Below are 23,421 nucleotides of genomic sequence, written 5' to 3'. Positions count from 1 at the left end.
TTTTTTTTTTTTTTTTTTGATATAGGCATTGAACCCAGGGGCGCTTAGCCAGCCCTTTTTTATTTAGGGACAGGGTCTGGCTAAGTTGCTTAGGGCCTTGATAAATTGCTCATGCTGTCTTTGAATTTGGGTCCTTTTGTCTCAGCCTCCTGGAGTGCTGGGATGACATTCTTAGGCCACCACACTCAGCCCCAACTCTTTTTTTGTTTTGTTTTGTTTTGAACCGGTCTCCTAAAGTTGCTAAGGCCTTCCAATTTTCCGTCCTCCTGTATAGCTAGGTTTACTGTCATGGGCTACCAGGCCTGGTTTTAGCATTTAATTTTTTTTTTTCAATATTTATTTTTTACTTAGTTGGACACAATACCTTTATTTTACGCATTTTTATGTGGTGTTAAATATTAAACCCAGGGCCTCGCACATACTAGGTGAGTGCGCTACCACTGAGCCACTACCTCAGCCCAGAATTTTATTTTATGAGACGGTTAATTTGCATTTGTACTGTTGTTTAAAAAGTGGCTGAAAATTTTAATGCATTTACACATAATGCATTTATACAGATGAGACATGTAAATAATGTTAAAAACGTTAGTGAAAGTCTGCATGTCAGCAGTTTATTGCTGAAAGTGCAAAATTGAAGCTTTGAATTGTTGCTGTTTAGCTTTAATACTGAGCCTATTGAGTTCAGGAGTCAGTAATTCCTGGGTGTTATCATATGTCATCTTTAATTTTCTTTTCCTTTAACCCCCATCTCAAAGATATCAAACGTTTTTTGTAGTTCTGGGGATTAACCCATTGAATCCAAGGGCTATCTACCACTGAGCTACATCCTCAGGCCCTTATTAGTTTTTGAGACAGGATCTTGCAGGGTTGTACAGGTTGGCTTCAAGCTGTTGATCCTCAGCCTCCTAAGTCCCTGGGATTATAGGCATGTACAGCCTGGTCTGCCTGACTTTTCCCCTTTTTAAAAATGTCTTGAATTATTCCTCCATCCTACATTTAGGACCAATTCAGTATTTGGATAATTTGATCGGTATTAGATTTCTTCCGTTTACTGCTCTTAATTTAAAGTTTCCATTCCAAAGTCTCTTACCTAACTTTTTCAGGTCCTTTTATTCCTTCCCTAAATCTTTATATCCTACTCTTCAGTCAGTGTTTAACATCGATTCTTTAGTCACAAAGCTCTTTTTCTGTCTTGAGGAAATAGTCTTTATTGTCCTCTATTTATTTTTATTTTATTTTTTTAGAGAGAGAGAGAGAGAATTTTTAATATTTATTTTTTAGTTTTCGGCAGACACAACATCTTTGTATGTGGTGCTGAGGATGGAACCCGGGCCACACGCATGCCAGGCAAGCGCGCTACCGCTTGAGCCACATCCCCAGCCCCCTCTATTTATTTTTTAATATTATAGTTGTAGTTGACACAATACCTTTAATTAATTAATTTATTTTTATGTAGTGTTGAGGCTCAAACCTGGTGCCTCGCAAGTGCTAGGTGAGTGCTCTACTGCTGAACCACAACTGCAGCCTCTATTGCCTTCTATTTACTTATATTTAGTTCGAACTCCTTTTTTTTTTTTGTACTGGGTACTGAATCCAGGGATGCTCTACCTCTGAGCTACATCCCCAGCCTTTTAAATTTATTTTTTATTTTGAGGCAGTTTCTCACTAAATTGCTCAGGCTGGCCTTGAATTTGTGATCCGCCTGCCTTAGCCTCCTAGGTAGCTGGGATTACTGGCATGCCTGACTACTTTTATTTGATTACTCTCTTACTATAAATACTACTTCTTATATCTCCTAAATAACCATTGTTTCCTAAAGGATAATTTCTATCAAAATTACTGATTTTAAAAAATTATTTTTATGGTTCATTATTTCTCCCATTACTCCATTCTCTCGTTCATCTACAAAAATTTCTTTAGAATATAGTTCAAACTCCTTGGGATACTATTCGAAGTGTTCTATCTTTTCAGCTTAATCTCTCATTTCTTCTGCAGTTGACATAGTGTTTGTTTCTTAATATTTATCTGATTTTCCTTATCCTGCCTGAAGTGCTGTCACATTATTTTCAGTGGTAGCAATACTAGGGAACAGAACTTCAACTTCATTCGTGTGTGTGTGTGTGTGTGTGTGTGTTGTGCTGGAAATCAAACCTTGCCTTGTACGTGCTAGGCAAGTACTCTGCCGCTGAGTTACATTCTAGCACTGAGACCAGAGCTTTAAGATTTGAAAGTTGGGGTTTTTTTTTTAGATTTTTTTTTTTAGTTGTTGATAGACCTTTATTTTATTTATTTAAATGCAGTGCTGAGAATCAAACCCAGTGCCTCACACGTGCCAGGCAAGTGCACTACCACTGAACCACAACCCCAGCCCCTGAGAGTTGTTTTTTTAATACTTTTTTTAAAATTTATTTTTATAGGTTATAAGGATCAAACCCAGTGCCTCAAATGTGCTAGGCAAGCACTCTACCATTGAGCTACAATCCCAGCCCAAGATTTAAAAGTTTTCTGTTGTGCAAATAATTACAGGTATAATATGTATACTTCACTAGTATCCCTTGATAGAATTGGATATTTCTAACCTATAACAATTGGTAGAAAAGAAAATTACCACAAAGTATGATAGCTAGCACATGCAGTAATCCCAGCTTTTTGGGATGCTGAGTCAAGAAGATCACAAATTCAGACCATCTGGAACAACATAGTGAGACCCTGTCTCAAAATAAAAACACAAATGGCTGGGAATATAGCCCAGTGGTAAAGTGTCCCTGGGTTCAATTCCTGGTACCACTAAATGGATAACAAGAGATTGCTGCTTATATGAATGGACTTACCCTGTTTAAAAACTGCTAATTCTAGGTAATACCAAATTGTCTCTGAAACATTTTTCTAGGAGTGAAAAAGTACACATAAAAACAATTAGTGCTGGGCTGTGGTTGTAGCTCAGTGGTAGCGCGCTTACCTGGCACATGTGAGGCATTGGGTTCAATCCTTAGCACCACATTAAATAAATAAATAAAAATAAAGCGAAGGTATTGTGTTCATCTACAACTTAAAAAAAAAAAGCTATTAGTGCTCATTGCTAATAAATATTTTTTCCTTCATCCTCTGAATGTTCTCATTCAGTGAGAACTGAAAGAGTAGACTGATCTGTTTATTTGTTTTGTACTGGGGATTGAACCCAGCTACACTCCCAGCCATTTTTATTTTATAAATTTTGAGATGGGGTCTTGCTGAGTTGGTGGATTCACTTAGTTGCTGAGGTTGTATTCAAACTTGTAATCCATTTGCCACAGCCTTGCAAGTTGCTTGAATTACAGGGGTGTGCCACCCCACCCAATTCTTATTTGTGAAGTTGAGGCTTTTCTTATACTGTATGTTTTATAATCTGGGATATTTTTGATCTATTTTAATGACATATATTAGAAATTATAGTGAAAATTTAAATATGAACTTTGGCTGAGAGCATAGCTCAATGGTAGAGTGCCTACCTTGCATTAATAATGTTGTGGGTTCAATCCCCAGTACTATACAAAAAATATTTTTAAATAAGTAAATAAAATTTAAAAATAAACAAATGGCCCCAGGACTGCATAAAAAAATTAAATAGCAATGGTTTGTATCCATTTACAACTAAAAACATTAAAAATAAATAAATAAAATGTTCAATTTGGATGTTATCAAACTCTGGAGCAGACCACCTTAGACTTGTCCTGAGTTTTCAACTCTTTGAAACACTGTCAGATGCTCATTTTGAAATTATTAAAATATTTTGCTACCCCTTTTTTGGCGGGGTCCTGGGGATTGAATTCGGGTCACTCAACACTGAGCCACATCCCCAGCCCAGTTTTGTGTTGTATTAGAGACAGGGTCTCACTGAGTTGCTTAGTGCCTCATCATTGCTGAAGCTGACTTTGAATTCGCCATCCTCCTGTCTCAGCCTCCCCAAACCGCTGGGGTTACAGGTATGTACCACCGTGTTCAGCTATGTTTTGCTACTTTTTTTTTTTAATATTTATTTTTTAGTTGTAATTGGACACAATATCTTTATTTTATTTATTTTTTGTGGTGCTGAGGATCAAACCCAGGGCCTCACACATGCTAGGTGAGTGCTCTACCGCTGAGCCACAATCCCAGCCCCTGTTTTTCTACTTTTGTGCTGGTTTAAATTCTGGTATTGTGGGCTGGGCATGTGGCTCAAGCAGTAGCACGCTCGCCTGGCATGCGTGCGGCCCGGGTTCGATCCTCAGCACCACATACAAACAAAGATGTTGTGTCTGCCGAAAACTAAAAAATAAATATTAAAATTCTCTCTTTAAAAAAAAAAATAAATAAATTTTGGTGTTGTGACTTTAGGCAGTTTTTTTTTTTTTAGCTTTTCTGAGGTTTTTTTCATCTGTAATTTGGGTATAATTACTTCTCACAGGGTGATTTTTGAAAACCAAATGAGCCAGCCAGGCATGATCGTGCCCCTGTAATTCCATCAAATCTGGACATTGAGGCAGAAGGATTGCAAGTTCAAAGCCAGCCTCAGCAAATTAGCAAGGCCCTAAGACACTGTCTCAAACAATAAATTAAGCTGGGCGCAGTGGTGCATGCTGAGGAGGCTGAGGCCAGAGGATCATGAGTTCAAAGCCAGTGTCAGCAAAGGCAAGGCACTAAAGGACTCAATGAGACCCTGTCTCTAAACAAAAAATAAAATATGGCTGGGGATGTGGCTTAGAGGTTGAGTGTTCCTGAGTTCAATCCCTGGTACCAAAATATATAAATAAATAAAATTTTAAAAAAGGACTTGGAGTGTGGGTCAGTAGTTAAACACTCCTGGATTTAATACCCAGTACCAAAATAATAATAATAGTAATAACAACAACAACAAAAATATCAAAAAATAGTAACAACAAGAACAATAATAATGATTTTCAAAAACCAGTAACAGACCAGGCATGTTGATGCGTGCCTGTAATCCCAGTGATTTAGGAAGCTAAGGTAGACAAATTTGAAACCAGCCTTAGTAAGTTTAAACCCCCTCCCCCTTACTGTAAAGACATAAAGGTCTGGGGTTGTGGTTCTGTGGTAGAGAGCTTGCCTGGCAGGTATGAGGTACTGGGTTGATTCTCAGCACTAAATAGCCTAGCCTTGTGCATGCTAGGCAAGTGTTCTATGACTGAGATATGAAATAAGGGTCCATTGACAACTAAAAATATATTAGAAAAATAAATCAATAAAATAAACCTCTGAAATGAAGGAGTGAGAAACAGTAAATTCGATAGATAATTAAAGAAGAAAGACACACTTGAATGGTACCTGATAGAATTCACCAACAAATAATTCAGTGGTGCGTAGAGGAGACTATTGCCTGGAGCACTAGCCATCACTTCCAAGGATTTCAAGGGAGTGGGAGAGCTGTTGTCTGCTGGGATATTAGATAATTCCATTTATTTTAATTTCTTTTAATATTTGAGATTGGGTCTTGCAGTGTTGTTCAACCTGGTCTTGAACTCATGGGCTTAAGTTAACCTTCCACCTCAGCTTCCTGTGTGGCTGGAACTATAGGCATATTCCACCACACCCAGTTTTGGATATTATCTTAATGGTTACTCTCAGAACCCTCACATAACACTGATTTAGTTAGGGTTTTTGCATTTTACTTACAGTACAGCACTGTTCAATAAATAGAATATTCTGTGAAGATGAATGTGTTCTATGTCTGCATTGTCTGATAGTAGTACTTACTAGGGCTGGGGCTGTAGCTCAGTGGCAGAAGCTTGCCTAGCATGTGTGAGGCACTGGGTTGGATCCTTAGCACTGCATAAAAATAAATAAAGGTATACTGTCCATACACAACTACCAAAAAAAAAAAAGTATTCACTAACCATGAGGCTTTTGAACACTTGAAATGTGATTAGCATGACTGAGGAACTGAATTTCTTTATTTTTTTGTACTGAGAATTGAACCCAGGGGTACTCTACCACTGAGCTACATTTCCAGTCCTTTTGTTAATTTTCTGAGACAATTTTTTATTTTGTTCAGTTGATAAGGCTGGCCTCCTGCTTCAGCCTCCCATATTGTTCGGATTACAGGCATGAATCACTGCATCTGAACTGAATTTCTAGTTTCACCTAATTTTCATTAAATTGAATAGCCACATGCAGGGTATGGTGGCACTTGCCTATATAATTCCAAACTTAGGAGGCTGAGGCAGGAGGATTGCAAATTCAAAACCAGTCTGAGCAAATTAGCAAGCCCTAAGCAACTTAGTGAGACCCTGTCTCAAAATAAAAAATTTAAAAAATGGGTTAGGGTTGTGGCTTAGTGGTAAAGTGCCCCTTGGTTCAATTTGTGGTACCAAAATTAAAAAACAACCAATTAATGAATAGAATGACCACATGTGGCTTGTTGCTAGTATTTTGGACAATGCAGTTACAGAAGGTTATAGCACTTGGGATTTTTTATTATTATTATTATTATTTTTAAAGAGAGAGGAAGAGAGAGAGAATTTTAATATTTATTTTTTAGTTTTTGGAGGACACAATATCTTTGTTTGTATGTGGTGCTGAGGATCGAACCCGGGCCTCACACATGTCAGGCGAGCACGCTACTGCTTGAGCCACAACCCCAGCCTGGGATTTATTATTTTTAAAATATGATTTTTGTGGCATAATTTCTTATTCTCAAATTAATGATAATGAGTATTTCCTATCATTGAGTTCTATTTAAGGGCATAGCCTAATATCTCAAAAGCTGCAATAGTGAATTGACCAGTGAGCTATTTGATTGTGATAAAGTTATCTGTGTACAGATCACCAAAAGTTTTTTGGTTTTGTTTTTGGTAGTGTGTATTGGATCCATGGACACTTTTACCACTGAGCTACATGCTCAGTCCTTTTTTGTTTTTAATTGTTTGAGAAATGGTTTTGTTAAATTGTGAAGGTCTTGCTAAGCTGCTGAAGCTGGCCTGAAGCAATCCTTGTGCCTCAGCCTCCCTAGTGGCTGGGATTATAGGTTTGCAGCACCACGCCCAGTTGTTTGTTTATTTTTTGAGACAAGGTCTCACCAAGTTCCTGAGTCTGGCCTCAAACTTGTGATTCATTAGCCTCAGCTTCTTGAGTAGTAGGGATTATAGGCGTTTAACACCTTGACCAACTAGTTCTTTCTTTTTGTTTTGTTTTTGCAGTATTGGCAACCTAACCCAGAGCCTTGCATATGTTAGGAAAGCAGTGTACCACCGAGCTACATCTCCAGACCTAGAAAGTGACTTACTTATGTAGGCGAATTCCCAATATCATTATGTAGTTTTTCTCTCCAAATAACATGAGGCAGCTTTTTTTGTTGTTGTTGTTTGTAAGGTATTGGGGATTGAACCCAGGGGTACTTAACCACAGGGCTATAGATCCAGCCTATTTTATTTTTTTTAATACAGGGTCTCACTAAGTTGCTTAGGGCTTCACTGAGTTGCTGAGGTTGGCTTCAAATTTTCAGTCCTTCTGCCTCAGCCTCCTGAGTCATTGGGATTACAGGCGTGCGCTACTGTGCCTAGCTGAGGCTGCCTTTTAAATTTTAAATTGCATGTATTTATCAAGATTGCTTTTTTTAATTAATTATTTTTTAATTCTAATTAGTTATAAAGACTGCTTTTTTGATATATATATATANATATTAAGGTAAAATTTTATGTGATATATATATATATATATATATATATATATATATATATATATATATACATACATACACACACATAAGTGGAAATACAAAGGATAAGACATTACTTGGTATATTGGTGGTGTGGGAATGTAAGTAGCTTTTTTTTTTTCTTGGTAGTAAGAATTGAACCTAGGGATGTTGTACCTCTGAGCTACGTATCCAGCGCTTTTTTATTTTGAGATAGGGTCTTGCTAAGTTGTTTATTAGGGCCTTGCTAAATTGCTGCAACTGGCCTGGAACTTGTGATTCTCCTGTCTCAGCCTCCCAAGTCTTTGGGACAGGTGGGCATACCACCACACCTGGCTCAAATAGTTCTTTTTAAATTAAAATACATATATGTGTGTGAGTGTGTGTATATGTGTATATGGAGAGAGATATAGATACAGCTTTTGTGATGCTGGGAATCAAACCCAGGGCCTTGCTTATGCTAAGTAAGTACTCTACCTCTGAGCTGCATCCTCAGTCTAAAACAGTAAATTCTATATTAGTAAAATAAGATAATTTCTTCTTTTCTTTATTTTTTCTTTTTTTGGTCATGCTGGGTATCTAACCTAAGACCTCTAACCCAGAGCCTAGTGCTTCCTAGGCAAGTGCTCTACCAGTGAGCTATACTCTCAGCCCAGATAATTACTTTTTACATTTCTTCCTAAAAATACTTCCGGAGGATATGGTAGTCACTTTGTCTAGATAAGTTTGTGTGGTTTTATTCTGATGTTTAATTTTATAGACTAATGTTTTCTTATATTTACCATGGCATGAACATTAAATATAAAGCCTTTGGGATCTAGAGGGACATGAATCAGTTAAATTTAACAAACATTACTAAAATTGTTCTTTTAGTTTTTTAAATTAGACTGTAATGCTCAATTAAGCATTCTTGGAAAATTCATAGAAGGGATCCAATAATCTTAATTTTCCACCACCCTTTTAATCTCATTTTAGCTGCACTAGGAGTTCAGCAGCCTTCACTTCTTGGAGCGTCTCCTACCATTTATACACAGCAAACTGCATTGGCAGCAGCAGGCCTTACCACACAAACGCCAGCAAACTATCAGATAACACAAACTGCAGCATTGCAGCAACAAGCCGCGGCTGCAGCAGCTGCATTGCAACAGGTGAATTTCTAATAGGTTTTAATATGGAATATTGAAGACTGTGATATCTGAGTAGCTAGGATTGCTATCTCCATTTTTTTAAAAAAATGAAGAATTGTGGCTCTTGTTATGATTTTTTTTTCTGACAATCAATATTATACTGTATATGCCTAACATGTATAGGGGGAAGTATAGTCATATAGTGAAAATTCTTTAGTTTTTAAATTGGACATTTCTCATACCTCAATTATTTGAAAAAAATTCAGCCTTTGATGGATTCCAGAGTATAAGTAATAATAATTTTATGTATTTTAGATGTTTATTCTAGAAAATTTCAGGGTAATTTTGGTTGTGTATTTCTGTGTATATATATATCGCTTTTTTGAGAATAATATGTTGATAGCCATATTTTTCTTTGAATAATCTTTTTTTTTTTAATTTTTCAGCAATATTCACAACCTCAACAGGCCTTGTATAGTGTGCAGCAACAGGTTAGTTTTTATTTTCCATGTTAAGAACTGATTTTAAAAAAGCCATGTGTTCCAAAATTAAATTGACACAGATTTGTATTTATATTTCTTTTAGCTATCATAATATATGACTTGAATTCTTTGGTGGGAGTAGGGGATATGGAGTAGGAAAAAAGAGAAGATCCTAAAAACCCAAATCTTCAACTAGTAGCCAGTCTTCTGAGACAGTATGTTGAGGATAATCTGGAATGAACCACTCTGATTCTTTGGACTATGCTCCTGTCTGGACTCGAACCTCTGTGCTACTCTGCTGAATTAGATCACTTGGGAAAAGTAAAAGCTCTTTTTCCTACTTGAAGCCTAATCCTTTCGTGGGTCACTAGCTTTCAACCTTTATTTTTTAGGTAGTAGAATTTATTGAGTTTTTGTTTCCTTCCCTCTAATGAAATGATGAATGAAACCCAAGATACAAAATATTTAAATAAAACTGTTGAAAATGGGAGGAAGCCTCCCCTTATAGTTCATACCCTATTCCTGGGCATTTTCGAACAATATGAAAATTCTTAACTTAGACTTAAAACATGTTTCTTTGGCCCCTTAAACTCATCCTCTAATCATTTCTCTTAAGGTCTTACCTCTGGGAGCTAGGAAGTGGTAAGAAAATACACGATTATTAAGGAAGGAAAGTTTGCCCTGCTGAAATCTAGATAAGTTTTAGACTAAGTACCCATTCTCATCTTGTCCATAGCTCGGAGGTAGTGTTCAGTCCTTATGAGTATTATTGTTAAAAACGTTTTAGGAACAGGGGTGTAGCTCAGTGGTAGAGCATTTGTGTAGCTTGGGGTTCATTCCCTAGCACTGCCTCCCACTCAAAGGAAAAAAAAATTTTCCAGGACATACAGCTCTCAGAAGATGAAAATGGTATACAAAAGAGGATCCAAAAATTGGATCCAAGGACAATATTGAACCAGGTGTGGTGTTGTATACCTGTAATCCCAGCTACTTGGGAAGCTTAAGCCAGAGGATCACAAGTTTGAGGCCCGTCTCAACAATATAGTGAAGTCCTATCTCAAAATATAAAGGATTGGGCTGGGTGTCGTGGCACACACCCGTAATGCCAGTGGCTCAGGAGGTTGAGGCAGGAGGATTGCAAGTTCAAAGCCAGCCTCAGAAACTTAGTGAGGCACTTTACAACTCAGCAAGACCCTGTCTCTAAATAACTCAGTGGTTGAGCATCCCTGGGTTCAATCCTCAGTACCAAAAATAAATAAATAATAAAGGGCTAGGGGTGTTGCTCAGTGGTAGAACACTTGAATTGCATGGGTGAGATCCTGGAGTTTAATCCACAGTACTGCCAAAAAAAAAAAAAAACACAGTGTGTAGGAATATTAGGACTTCTCAGTCCATAAGCTCTTGTCACCAGATCCATAATCTATTTTCATCTTTGGCTTAAGCCCTTTGGGCCTTCAAAAGCATTTCATTTTCACTGAAGATTACGGTATTTTGCTAGTACTTTAAACTTCTGAAAATGGACAAGAGACTAATCTCACAATTACCTTGTTTTTAAATTCTCTGAGAGGGGCGTTGGGGGGTATGTGGCTCTGTGGGTGGTAGAGCACTTTCCTAGAGTGCACTGAGGCCCAGAGTTCAATCCCGGCACCACATAGAAAACTTGTCATAAATTAAAAATACCCGTAGACTTATATTTATTAAGTTATGAAACACTATTAAAGATTTTATGAGCTGAGTGTGGTGGCACCTGCCTCTAATCCCAGCAGCTCAGGAGGCTGAGGCAGGAGGATCACGATTTCAAAGCCAGCCTGTGAGGTGCTAAGCAACTCAGTGAGACCCTGTCTCTAAATAAAATACAAAAAAGGGCTGGGGATGTGGCTCAGTGGTTGAGTGCGACTGAGTTCAATCCCTGGTCCTACCCCCACAAGAAAAAAAAAATTATAACAAGGTACGTTGAACCACATAAAGATGGCAGTACTCAGCTACTCTTACAGAAAAAAAAAATAGTATTTTAATAAGGTTGAAACTCTTAATAATTGGTTATTGCAGGTAATCTGAGTATTTTGAATTAGAACCTCATATAGGTTCTATTATCCTCACATATATTGTTTTTATTCCAGAATTTATAAGTTTTCCTCCTCGATTCAGTTCCTTTTCCTTTCTGGTAATGGTGTATTTTTCTATTATCAGAGAAACCATATGTCAGAGTGTATGGTTCTTCATGGTATGCATGTCTATGGCAAATCCAACCATTAGGAGTGCTTCTCATATTGCAGGATATTTATATATGAATTGGATGGCCAATTTTATTCTTTGGTACAATTACTAAATTGGTGATATTGAATCATTTCTGTAGCATGGTAATTAGCATATTGTGGAACTAGAAATCTTTAGGGAATTGTGGACTTTTTAGAAAAATTTTTATGGTGTTATTTCTATGAAATAACAACAGAAATCATTTTCTTTATTAAATATAGCTGTATGTGTGACTTCTTAGTACTAGGTGTGCAGTTAGAAATAGTTGTAGGTAGACTTATGCTAATTATGTGTTACCTTTCACATTTTTAAAAAAATAATATTTAAAAGTAATTTTTCCATTTATAAAACATCTATGAAACAAAAATTGATCATTCCTTTTCTTTTGTATGTTTTTTTGTTTTGTTTTTTTCCTATTTTCAGTTACAGCAACCCCAGCAGACCCTTTTAACACAGGTTAGTTTGGCATTACTTTATTTCTTTTGATTATCTGAATAAAGAGTAGACTAATGTTTTATTTCTATTCTAGTTTTTATTTCAGAGTTTAAAGGTATTTGTTGTATTCACATAATAATTTAGCAGTATATTGCTAAATAAAGGTGAAAATTTGTTATTGTGTTTTGATTGCAAGCCCAGCTATTGTATAGCTTGAATAAATAAGAATTTTTATTTTAAGTTTAATACTGATTTTTTGCTTTTATATTTTCTTTATAGCTAAAGTTTTGGAAATTTTTGGATGTTTCATTTTTAACTTGACCTTAGTAGGTAAAGTCATCATGTTATCAGTTTGATTTTTGAGCAACATTAAAATGTTTTGGAACTTTTGGGCCTGATGGTATAGTTCTGGTAGAGTGCATGTTTTAGCATGTGTGAGGCCCTGGATTTAATTCATACCTAGCTCAAAAAATAAAAATAAAGTTTTGAATTTTTAATATGTACTGCTACCTTAGGGCTTGTTACAAACCACTTAGTTTCTGTCATATAATTTTTTTTTCTTACAACCCTTTAAAAGGTGTTAAAAACATTCCTTGCTTATTAACTAAGGCATTGGGCTTTATTTGGCCAATGGACCATGGTTCACTGGTATTTTTGTACAGTAAATATTAAGCAGTTGTTAAAAATGAAACAGAATCCCCATGTTGGGGATTGAACCCAGGGCCTTGTACATGCTGTGTATCCCCTCTTACCACTGAGTTCCACACTCATCCCTAGAACTTAAGTATGAATGTAAAATTATATTGAGGAAAAAGTATGGTGCAATATGCATTGTATGTTTCCATTTACTTAGGAGGGAAGTGGAGGATATCATTTATCAGTGTGTGCATTATCTCCAAAAGGCCCTTGATAGTAAAAGGTGATGTGATTGCTTCATGCATAAGAAACTGGGTGACTGAGGAACAAGGATAGGAGAGAAGCTTTTCACTGTGTAACTTCTTGTATCTTTTTAGTCTTTTTTAAAAGTAAAGGATTAAAAGTATTTTTTAAAAGAAAAATGCACTACATTTAAGAAATCAATTATACTGTTCTTATTAAAGAACTAAAATCCAGTAATACCGATCTTACTTTCAATTCCCAACATGAGAATTTCAAAATTAAATAGAATAGCTGTAGAAGTTTCTTTCATTACCATAACATCTCCCAGTGTGTGCCCATAAAGTATAACTATCTTAAGATGTTAAAGAAATTTTTTGAAGGTTTTTTCCCCCCACTATTGGGGATTGAACCTGGGGGTACTCTGCTACTGAGCTATTTTTATTTCTGAGGATTGAGCGCCTGAGTGCTTTACCCCTGACTTAAATTCCCCAGACCTTTTGTTATTTATTTATTTATTTTTAAACATCAAATTGTATACTTTATTTTTATGTCGTGCAGAGGATCAAACCCAGTGCCTCACACATGCCAGGCTAGTGCTCTGCCACTGAGCTATAATACCAGTCCCTTTTATTTTTATTTTGAGACAGGGTCTCACTAAGTTGCTTTTGGCTTCCCTGGGTTGCTGAGGTTGGCTTGAACTTGTGATCTTCCTGCCTTAAGCTCTCAAATTGCTGGGATTATAGGCATGCACCACCATACCTTCCTTTTTATTTTGAAACAGGGATTTGATAGACTGTCCACAATAGTTGTGAACTTGTGATCTTCCTGCCTCAACTTCCCAAATACTGGTGCACCACCAGACATAGTGTTTTTTTGTTGTTGTTGTTTTTTGAAGTGGTGTCTTTGCCATGTTGCCCAGTTTCATATAAAACTTATGGATACAAGTATTCCTCCTGCCTCAGCCTCCAAGTAGCTTGGACTACAGGAAGAAATTTATTTATTTTTGGTACTGGTGATTAAACCCAGGCACATAACCATTGAGCCACATTCCAAGCCCTTTTTGTTTTTTATTTTGAGACAGGGTCTCACTAAGTTGCTGAGGCTGGGCTCAAACTTGCCTAAGTTGATGGAATACTGAGTTCTTTGACTATATTTTGGAGTTTCCTAAACCTTTAGTGTGCTGATAAGGATTTTGATTTTTTTGTTTGTTTTTTGGAGGCGGGGTGCTGGAATTGAATCCAGGGGTACTTCACTACTAAGCTACATTTTCAGTTTTTTTATTTTGAAAAATGCTCTAAGTTGCTGAGGCTGGCTTCTTAACTTGTGATCCTCCTGCCTCAGCATCCCAAATAGTAAGGATTATACAGGCATCTGACATTACACCCAGCTTTTTTGTTTGTTTTTTTGGTGGTGGTACTGGTGCTTGAACGCAGGTTCTTGCATAGACTAGGCAAGTTCTCTTGCACTGAGCTACATCCCCAGTCTTTTCTGGACTTTGAATTTCTAAGAGGGAGTTAAAATAGTGTTTTTACAACTCATTGAACGATGATTCTTTTGCCTTGGAGCAACCCTGAAAACACTCATTTGAGGAAAGTTATGGATGAAATAAGTTAAATAATTTTATAGATTTTCAGACTTAGTTCTCTCAAGGTGTACATACATATATTTTATAACTTCATATAATTTTTAACATTTTGGGCTAAAATTGTCATTTTTAATTTCCAGGTAATTTCAAGTCATTATCTTAATATGATGTTGATTTTCTTCAATAGCCGGCTGTTGCGCTGCCTACAAGCCTTAGCCTGTCTACTCCTCAGCCTGCAGCACAGATAACTGTATCTTATCCAACACCACGGTCCAGTCAGCAACAAACCCAACCTCAGAAACAACGTGTTTTCACAGGAGTGGTTACAAAGCTACACGATACATTTGGATTTGTGGATGAAGATGTATTCTTTCAGCTTAGGTAAACTTCATTAGGTGTTGAGATGACTTATTGAATTCTGTATAAAGTACTTGTGATAAAGATAAGCTAAAATTTTCTGTTTTAATCATTCAGTTTGTATTATGGTCCTATCTGTGATGTGTTTGGGTGGAAAAATGTGGTTAAGTATATGTTTTGATTATTGAACATCAACTAATTGTGAATTCTTCTTTTTTTTTTTTTTTAGTTGTAGATGGACACAATACCTCTATTTATTTATTTATTTTTTAATGTGGTACTGGGGATCAAACCCAGTGCCTCACACATGCTAGGCATGCTCTGTGCCACTGAGCCACAACCCCGGCTCTAATTGTGAATTCTTTATAAATATTTTCTTAGAACTGGGTGGCATTTCTAACTCTTCATGGGCAGACTTTGAGATTGGGGGTTGATTAATTATGACTTTTAAATCCTAATATTCTGGTTTGACATATCTGATGATATAGACTAAGAATTTTTTTTTTTAATTGAAAAGTTAGTGAATAGGATCAAATGGTTGATGGACAAACATTCACAATAGTACTTTGGTTCCTTTATGGTAGTTGTAGGCAATATGAATTTTCTTAGATATATCAAGAATATTTCTAATGAACTTCCTTAGAATGGTCACATTTGGGACTCAGTTGCTGTAGAAGATTTTTGTATAAAAGGGATTCCCATTTTTTTGTCTTCTTTCCAAAACCTGAAGCAAATTTTACTTTTGGGCTCTAAAAGTTAGTGCCATAAGCAGAAGGACATAACTTAGGAGATTATGAGGTGGTAAATTATTTCTTGCACTTCAAAACTTCTGTTTATATATAGAGGGTGAAACGTTCAGTTCTGAAATGAGTCTACAGATATATCTACTTTTGTAAGAGCTCTCCAGTCTTCCATTTCTGGTATAGTGTGTTTATTTATTTATTTTTAGTTATAGATGGACAAAATACCTTCTTTTATATTTATGTGGTGCTGAGGATCAAACCTGGTGCCTCAATTGTGCTAGGCAAATGCTCTACCACTGAGCTACAACCCAGCCATATAGAGTATTTTGTGTGTGTGAGAGTGTGTGTGTGTGTGTGTGTGTGTCTGGGGATTGAACCCAGGGCCTTTTGCATGTGAGGCAAGCACTCTACCAACTGAGCTATATCCCCAGCCCCTTAAAGTGTAGTTTTAAATGCTAAGTGTGTAAATTTGAGGGGGGGGGGGGCGATGTCTTTTTTTTTCCCCCCAAATATTTTTTAACTGTTGATGGACCTTTATATTATTTATTTGTATGTGGTGTTGAGAATCTAACCCAGCGCCTCACACATACAAGGCAAGCACACTGCCACTGAGCCACGACCCCAGCTCCTTGGGGGGCGATCTCTTAATTGTGTTTATTTTTTTTCCCCCAGTGCCGTCAAAGGGAAAACTCCACAAGTGGGTGATAGAGTATTGGTTGAAGCTACTTATAATCCTAATATGCCTTTTAAATGGAATGCACAAAGAATTCAAACACTACCAAATCAGGTACATAAAATATTGAACTAATTATCATGGAAATTTGGTAATTGAGTCTTCCATTTGACAAAAAACATTTTATCTCTTTTGTTTTTATTAAGAATCAGTCCCAAACCCAACCTTTACTGAAGACTCCTCCTGCTGTACTTCAGCCAATTGCACCACAGACGGCATTTGGTGTTCAGGCTCAGCCCCAGCCTCAGTCACTACTGCAGGCACAGATTTCTGCGGCTTCTATTACACCACTACTGCAGACTCAGCCACAGCCTTTATTACAGCAGCCACAGCAAAAAGGTATTGCGTGCATGTATTCTTGTTTTTAATTTCAGACTAATGTGTGTTATGATTTATTTGTTCAAATATAAAGAACATGCTTTTAATTATAAAATAGGCAGGGACATCCAGGAGGTTGAAAAAGAAGGATCTTTTGAGCAAGTGAGTATATGACCAGACTGAGCAATATAGTGAGACCCTATCTCAAAATGTCTGACAGGGACTTTGAGGAAACTTGAAAGGAAGCTTAAATATCCTGAACAAAACATCCTGTAATTCTCTACTTATATGGAAGTTTTATTTCTTGTAGTGATAACAAATTCAGTGAATAGGAAATTCAAAGATATGTTTCTTGTGTACTTAAATATCAGAACTGTTATCCCTTGTGCCCCCTTTTGGTATCACATACCAACAATATTTTATTTATACATGTGAATCTTTTCTTTTTAATTAATTAATTTTTATTCATTTTATTGATTTATTTTGGTACCAGGTATCGAGCCCAGGGGTGCTTAACAACTGAGACACATTATCAGCTCTCCCCCCCAATACATGGAGTATAACTTATTCTAATTAGGATTTTATTCTTGTGGTTGTACATGATGTGGAGTTACCCTTGTCTGGTAGGAAAGCAAAGTTATGTCTGAATAATTCTATTGTTTTTTTCTTTTCCCTCTCCCCTCCCTTCCCTTCATTCCCCTTTGTTTAATCCAATGAACGTCTATTCTTCCCCTCCTATCCTTGCTTGTGGATTAGCATACACATATCAGAAAATTTAGCCTTTGGTTTTTTGGGACTGGCTTATTTCACTTAGCACTGATATTTTCCAGTTCCATTCATTTGCTAGCAAATGCCATGATTTCATTCTTTATGGCTGAATAATATTTCATTGTGTATATATACCACATTTTCTTTATTCATTCATCTGTTAAAGGACACTTAGGTTAGTTCCATGGTTTAGTTATTGTGAGTTGAGCTGCTATAAAACATTGATGTGGCTGCATCATCTAGTATGCTGATTTTTAAGTTCTTTGGGTATAAATCAGGGAGTGGGATAACTGGATTAAATGGTGGTTCCATTTCATGTTTTCTGAGGAATGTCCATACTGCTTTCCATAATGGTTGCACCAATTTGAAATCCTCCTGTACATGTGAACTGGTGTTAGTAATTCTGTTATGTTATTGGGGATCAAACCCAGGGGTGCTCTACAACTGAGCTACATGCCCCAGCCCTTTTTATTTTATTTTTGGTAGTGGGGATTGAACCTAGGAACACTCTTCCACTGAGCTACATTCCTAGCACCCCTCTTTTTTTAATATTTTTTTAAAATAAGGGAATGTTTTTATACCTTGTTTTTATTTATTTGTTTTTATGTGGTGCTAAGAATTGAACCCAGTGCTTCACACATTCTAGGCAAGCACTCTACCACTGAGCTACAACCTCAGCCCCTTTCCAGCCCTTTTTATTTTTTGAGACAGTGTCTCACTAAGTTGCTTAGTGCCCTCACTAAATTGCTGAGGCTAAAAGCCTTGAACTTAACTATTCTGCTTCAGCCTTCCAAGTTTCTGGGATAGTAGGTGTAATGGTGGCTACATCCAACCCTTGTTTATTTTTTGAGACAGAGTCTTGCTAAGTTGTTCAGGTAAGTTGTTTGGGTTTGCCTCTAACTGTTTCAGCTTCACGACTTGCTGTATATACAATTGTGTGCCACTGTGCCTGGGATTATACAGTGTTTAAAATGGCAGTTAGCCTGCTGCATGCCGTGATACATACCTGGAACCCCAGCAATTTGGGATGCTGAGGCAGTAGGATCAAAAGTTGGAGGCCAGGGGCTGGGGTTTTGGCTTAGTGGTAGAGTGCTCGCCTAGCATGTGCAGGGTCTTGGGTTCGATCCTCTGTACCACATTAAGATAGAGGTATTGTGTCCAACTACAACTAAAAAATAAATATTAAAAAAAAAAAAAGTTGGAAGCCAACCTGGACCTGTTTCAAAACAAAAAATAGAAAAGATCTGGTGATGTAACTCAGTGGTAGAGTATCCCTAGGTTCAATCATTTTTATTTATTCATTTTTTAATAATTTTAGTTGTAAATGGACATAATAACTTTATTTTTTTATTTTTATAGATATATAATTTGGCATTTTCTCTTTCATTGTATGTTATTATACTAGAGCAAAGTGATAAAACGTATAACTCCATGGTATAGGTATAGCAAAATGATAAAACCAGGTTACAGCATAATGGATTATTAATTTTATTTTTTTTTTATTTATTTTTTTTTTTTTAAACATCTTTATTTATTTTTATGTGGTGCTGAGGATCGAACCCAGCACCCCACACGTGCCAGGCGAGCGCACTACCGCTTGAGCCACATCCCCAGCCCCTGGATTATTAATTTTAAATGAACACCTGATTGTTCACTACTCAGGTCAAAAAATACACATTGCATGCTGGGGATATAGCTCAATTGGTAGAGTGCTTGCCTAACAGGCGTGAGGGCTTGGGTTCAATCCCTAGCACTACCACCACCAACAACAAAAAACACATTGCTAATACTTGTGTATAGTGCTAGGGATCAAACCCAGTGCTGTGTTTCATAACTGGCAAGCACTCTACCAGTGAACTACATCCCTCAACACCCATCTGCCTCCTTTTTTCTCAAAATATATGTCCTGAATACAATTTACTTTGTCTGCTTTTGAACTTAATATGAGATTCCACTTATATTCTAGCTTGTGTAAGGTTTTTTTTACACCATTATGTTAAAGTTTTTCCTTCTATTTATTTCATGTGGGTATAGTTTGTTCATTTTCATTGTGCATTTCCATTGTATGAATATTGTACAATTATCTGTTCTCCTTTAGTAATCATTTGGTTATTTCTTGTTTTGGTTTCTGTAAACATTCTCGTGTGTTCACAGACAATGTGTGTGACTTTTTCTAGGGTATGTATCTTTGAATGGAATTGTTGGGTGTGAGGAGTACATATATCTTCTTAGATAATACCAAACTCTGTCCAAACTACTTGTTTCCTCCAAGTATCTGACAGTTCTCTGATCTCTGATTTTTTTTTTCCTCATAGTTTTCTTAAAATATCTTATTTTACAATTGTGAATTGGGATTTGAGTACCTATTTGTTTGTTTTGATACTAGGTTTTCAAACCTGGATCTCACATACTTAGCACTCTACCACTGAGCTACAGTCCTTGCCCTAAGACAGGACCAGTTCTACAACAAAATGTATAAATTATGATAACTGTGAATGAACAATTTTATTCCCAATTGTTAGACTAATTTCATCTAATCTCATAATACTTTTGTACTTTCTTTAAATGTGTTAGTTTAATTTTATTTTTTTCTGTATTTTTTTTTTGAAGCTGGCTTATTGCAGCCCCCTGTTCGTATAGTTTCACAACCACAACCAGCACGAAGATTAGATCCACCATCTAGATTTTCAGGAAGGAATGACAGAGGAGATCAAGTGCCTAATAGGAAAGAAGACCGAAGGTATGTTTTAAGAATATAATATAGATGGTGGTGGTGATTATTCAAAATGTGAATGCATTTAATGCCACTGAACTGTGCAGATAAAACTGGTTAATGTGATAAACTTCGTGTCACATACATATAACATTTTTGGGGGGGTGGGTACCGGGGATTGAACCCAGGGGTGCTTAATCACTGAACCACATCCAAAGCCCTTTTATTTTTTGCTTTGAGACAGGGTCTTAAGGCCTTGATAAATTGCCCAGCAACATAACATTTAAAAAATACATTTTTGAAGAGTTAAAAATGTCTTGTTTTTATAACCTATTACATTATTTCTTTAAAAAACTGCCATTATGCCAAAAATATTAGTAATAATTTTATATAAATTTACTTTAAGTCGTGAAAGGGAAAGAGAAAGACGTAGATCCAGAGAAAGATCACCTCAAAGGAAACGTTCCAGGGAGAGGTCTCCCAGAAGAGAGAGAGAAAGATCGCCTCGGAGAGTTCGGCGTGTTGTTCCACGTTACACAGTGCAGTTTTCAAAGTTTTCTTTAGATTGGTAAGTTCTTTTTTTCTCTTTCAGTTATTAACTTTGTAATTTTGTATAGATTAGTGTGGAATGTGTTATAATCAGGATATTTTACCTGGGAAAATCATTATGTGCTGACATTAGTGATCTTATAAGGATAGAAATGCAATTTGAAATAGTAATTTATTTCTCTGCTAGAGTGTATTATTTATAGTACTCATAACTTTAAAGTTATCAACTATTCAAAAAGAAAACCTCTAAAGGAAATTCTGTTGTGATGAAATCATTGCTTAACATTAGAATTATTTAAGATCCACATTTATTGATGAAGATCCACATTATATGTGATGAAGCAATAACAAGTAAACCAATTGTTTCAAGCTTATTTGTGATAATATAGTATAAAGTATGAATTGGATCTGCGTATGTTCTGAGACCTATATAATATACATGTGTTTGTGTCCATAAATAAATTATTGAGCTTTTGGAATCAGAGGTTGGGGCAAGTTACCAAGAACTTCTCAGTTTTAGCTATAAAATCCATTAGCTTGCAGAATTATTGTTTGGTTCAGTATCTAGAGCACCCAGAGTGTGGCAATTTTAGATTTTCCTTAATTGATAATAGTAGTGAGTTATGATGGCAACTAGGGTTACTAGATTTAACAGATGGAAAAAGCAAATGGACAGTAAAATAAGAAAATCTTTAAAAGCAGTGTCAGAACTGTTTGGCATAGGTGCAAATAATGTGTGTACTTGAATGACCTGAGAAGATATAATTTTTAATATTTATTATGTTGGCCAATCAAAAGTTGAAATTTCTGCATATTCAATTCTAGATCTGATAAACAGTGTGATTTAGTGTACTGAATACCAAGAAATTCTTAACTGGTGACTTTGCTTGTTTATATTACTTCATTGTTTATTTACTCTTAACTTTGGCCAGATTAGCAAGTACTCTTAATTTATACTAGTTTTGTTATTATCCTTTTTTACTATTAGGCTTAAAAAAATCTGTTGGTACCAAAACTACTTCATTCCCCAAGGTACTAAATAGAGGAGCTCTAATTTTTATGCATCTTTCCCAGTATTAAACACTATATAGGAAGAGTTGGTCAGATACATAATTGAGGTGGGCGCCATGGCTCACACCCATAAATCCTAGCAGGTTGGGAGGCTGAGGCAGGAGAATTGTGAGTTCAAAGCTAGCCTCAGCAACTTAGTGAGGCCCTGTCTATAAATAAAATATAAAAAAGGGCTGGGGATGCGCCCTGCTATCAAAATAAATAAGGATATGAAATAGAACAGCTCCTACTAAGATCACTTTCACAGTTTCACTTTTACTGCTAACAATATCAATCGAACCCATTACAAATAAACATCATTTTAAAGTTTCCATGTCTCCTTAATCTGTAGTTGTGGAAATCAAATTTTTTATACTAATATAATTATGAGCACTTATTTGCAATTAATGCTTTATGTAGACTTATGTCTGTTTTATCATAGATTTTATTCCTATGGGGTAAAACTTCTAAAATTCTGGTACTGAGAAACTATTACGTATACTTTGTTCCTTAAAAATAAAACTCAAATATATTTTGCACACTTTTGATACAATCTTTATTTATTTTTTAGTTTTAGGTCGATACAATATCTTTATTTTATTTTTATGTGGTACTGAGGATCGAACCCAGTTCTTCATGCATGCTAGGCAAAGTACTCTACCTCTGAGCCACAACCCCAACCCCTTGACAGAAGCTTAACCAGATAAAGTATAATTATATCAGCAGCCACAATAGAAAATTATCACAAAGTAAAATAAAAATAAAATAAAATATTATTTTATTTTGTGATGCTGGGATTAAACCAGGGCTTTGTATATGCTAGGCAATTAGTCTGTTTCTAAGCTATGTACCCAATAGTAGGAGCTTAGTAGGAGCTGTTCTATTTTTTGTTTTTAGGTGTCTGATAAAGACATCTCTACATAGAGATTAGTTGTTTTTTTTTTTTTTTCCTCCTTCCTTTCTTCCTGTACTAGGGATTGAACCCAGGGGCACTTTACCTGTGAAGTATATCCCCTGACCTTTTTATTTTTATTTTGAGATGGGGGTCTCGTTAAGTTGCAGAATCTGTCCTTGAACTGCCCATCTTCCTGTCGCAGTCTCTTGAGTTGCTGGCTTACATATGTGCTCCAACATGTCCAGCAGAATTCATGTATGTGTTTCATTTTTTGTGTGTCTGTGTGTGTGGTAATGGGGGTTGAACCCAATGGTACTCTAGTGAGCTACATCTCCAAATCACCAGCCATTTTTTTTGTTTTGTTTTGAGACGGTCTCACAAAAGTGCACTCTTTCTGTCATAGCCTGGTGAGTTTCTAGAATTGGACCACCTCACCTGCTCATTATGCTTTTTTTTGTTTTTGTTTTTTTTTTAGTTGGGCACAATACCTTTATTTTATTTATTTTTATGTGCTGCTAAACCTAGTACCTCACATATTCTTGGCAAGTGCTGTACCCCTGAGATATAACTCTGACCCTCAATTATGCTTTTTTAAAATTTTTTTTTATAGTTGTAGATGAATACAACATCTTTATTTACCTTTATGTGGTGCTGAGGATAGAACCCAGGGTCTCACACATGCTAAGCAAGTACTCTACCACTGAGCTACAATCCCAGCCCATCAGTTATGCCCTTTTGTTCAATTGTTTATCTTTGAGTTTCTCGCCTTTAAAATCTGCTTTTTAGGGGCTGGGGATGTGGCTCAAGCGGTAGCGCACTCACCTGGCATGTATGCGGCCCAGGTTCGATCCTCAGCACCACA

The 23,421-nt window shown here is 36.3% G+C and overlaps 1 protein-coding gene and 1 long non-coding RNA gene across 5 annotated transcripts in view; one reads left to right on the top strand and one right to left on the bottom strand.

Annotated features, from left to right (window-relative positions):
• Ccar1 (cell division cycle and apoptosis regulator 1) overlaps positions 1-23,421 on the top strand; it is a 49,857-nt gene that overhangs the window by 2,393 nt on the left and 24,043 nt on the right. For 3 of the 4 annotated variants that reach the window (XM_048809816.1, XM_015500562.2, XM_048809813.1), the window contains exons 3-10: positions 8,645-8,817; positions 9,243-9,287; positions 11,958-11,990; positions 14,621-14,814; positions 16,206-16,320; positions 16,413-16,605; positions 19,963-20,092; positions 20,472-20,633. In XM_048809816.1, coding sequence (XP_048665773.1) covers positions 8,645-8,817; positions 9,243-9,287; positions 11,958-11,990; positions 14,621-14,814; positions 16,206-16,320; positions 16,413-16,605; positions 19,963-20,092; positions 20,472-20,633 — 1,045 coding nt within the window. The remainder of the gene's footprint in view (positions 1-8,644; positions 8,818-9,242; positions 9,288-11,957; positions 11,991-14,620; positions 14,815-16,205; positions 16,321-16,412; positions 16,606-19,962; positions 20,093-20,471; positions 20,634-23,421) is intronic. The other variant, XM_048809820.1, reaches the window with a different exon arrangement.
• LOC125618639 lies at positions 4,107-22,414 on the bottom strand. The gene is made up of 3 exons (XR_007349955.1): positions 22,291-22,414; positions 21,907-21,911; positions 4,107-4,117 (listed from the first exon to the last, which is right to left on the bottom strand). It is a non-coding gene; the product is annotated as an uncharacterized LOC125618639 (long non-coding RNA).

The sequence above is a fragment of the Marmota marmota genome, unplaced genomic scaffold, assembly GCF_001458135.2.
Source record: "Marmota marmota marmota unplaced genomic scaffold, marMar, whole genome shotgun sequence".
Classification (NCBI taxonomy): Eukaryota; Metazoa; Chordata; class Mammalia; order Rodentia; family Sciuridae; genus Marmota; species Marmota marmota.
The sequence above is the reverse complement of the archived record's forward strand: the minus strand, read 5'-3'. Positions and strand labels throughout refer to the sequence as shown.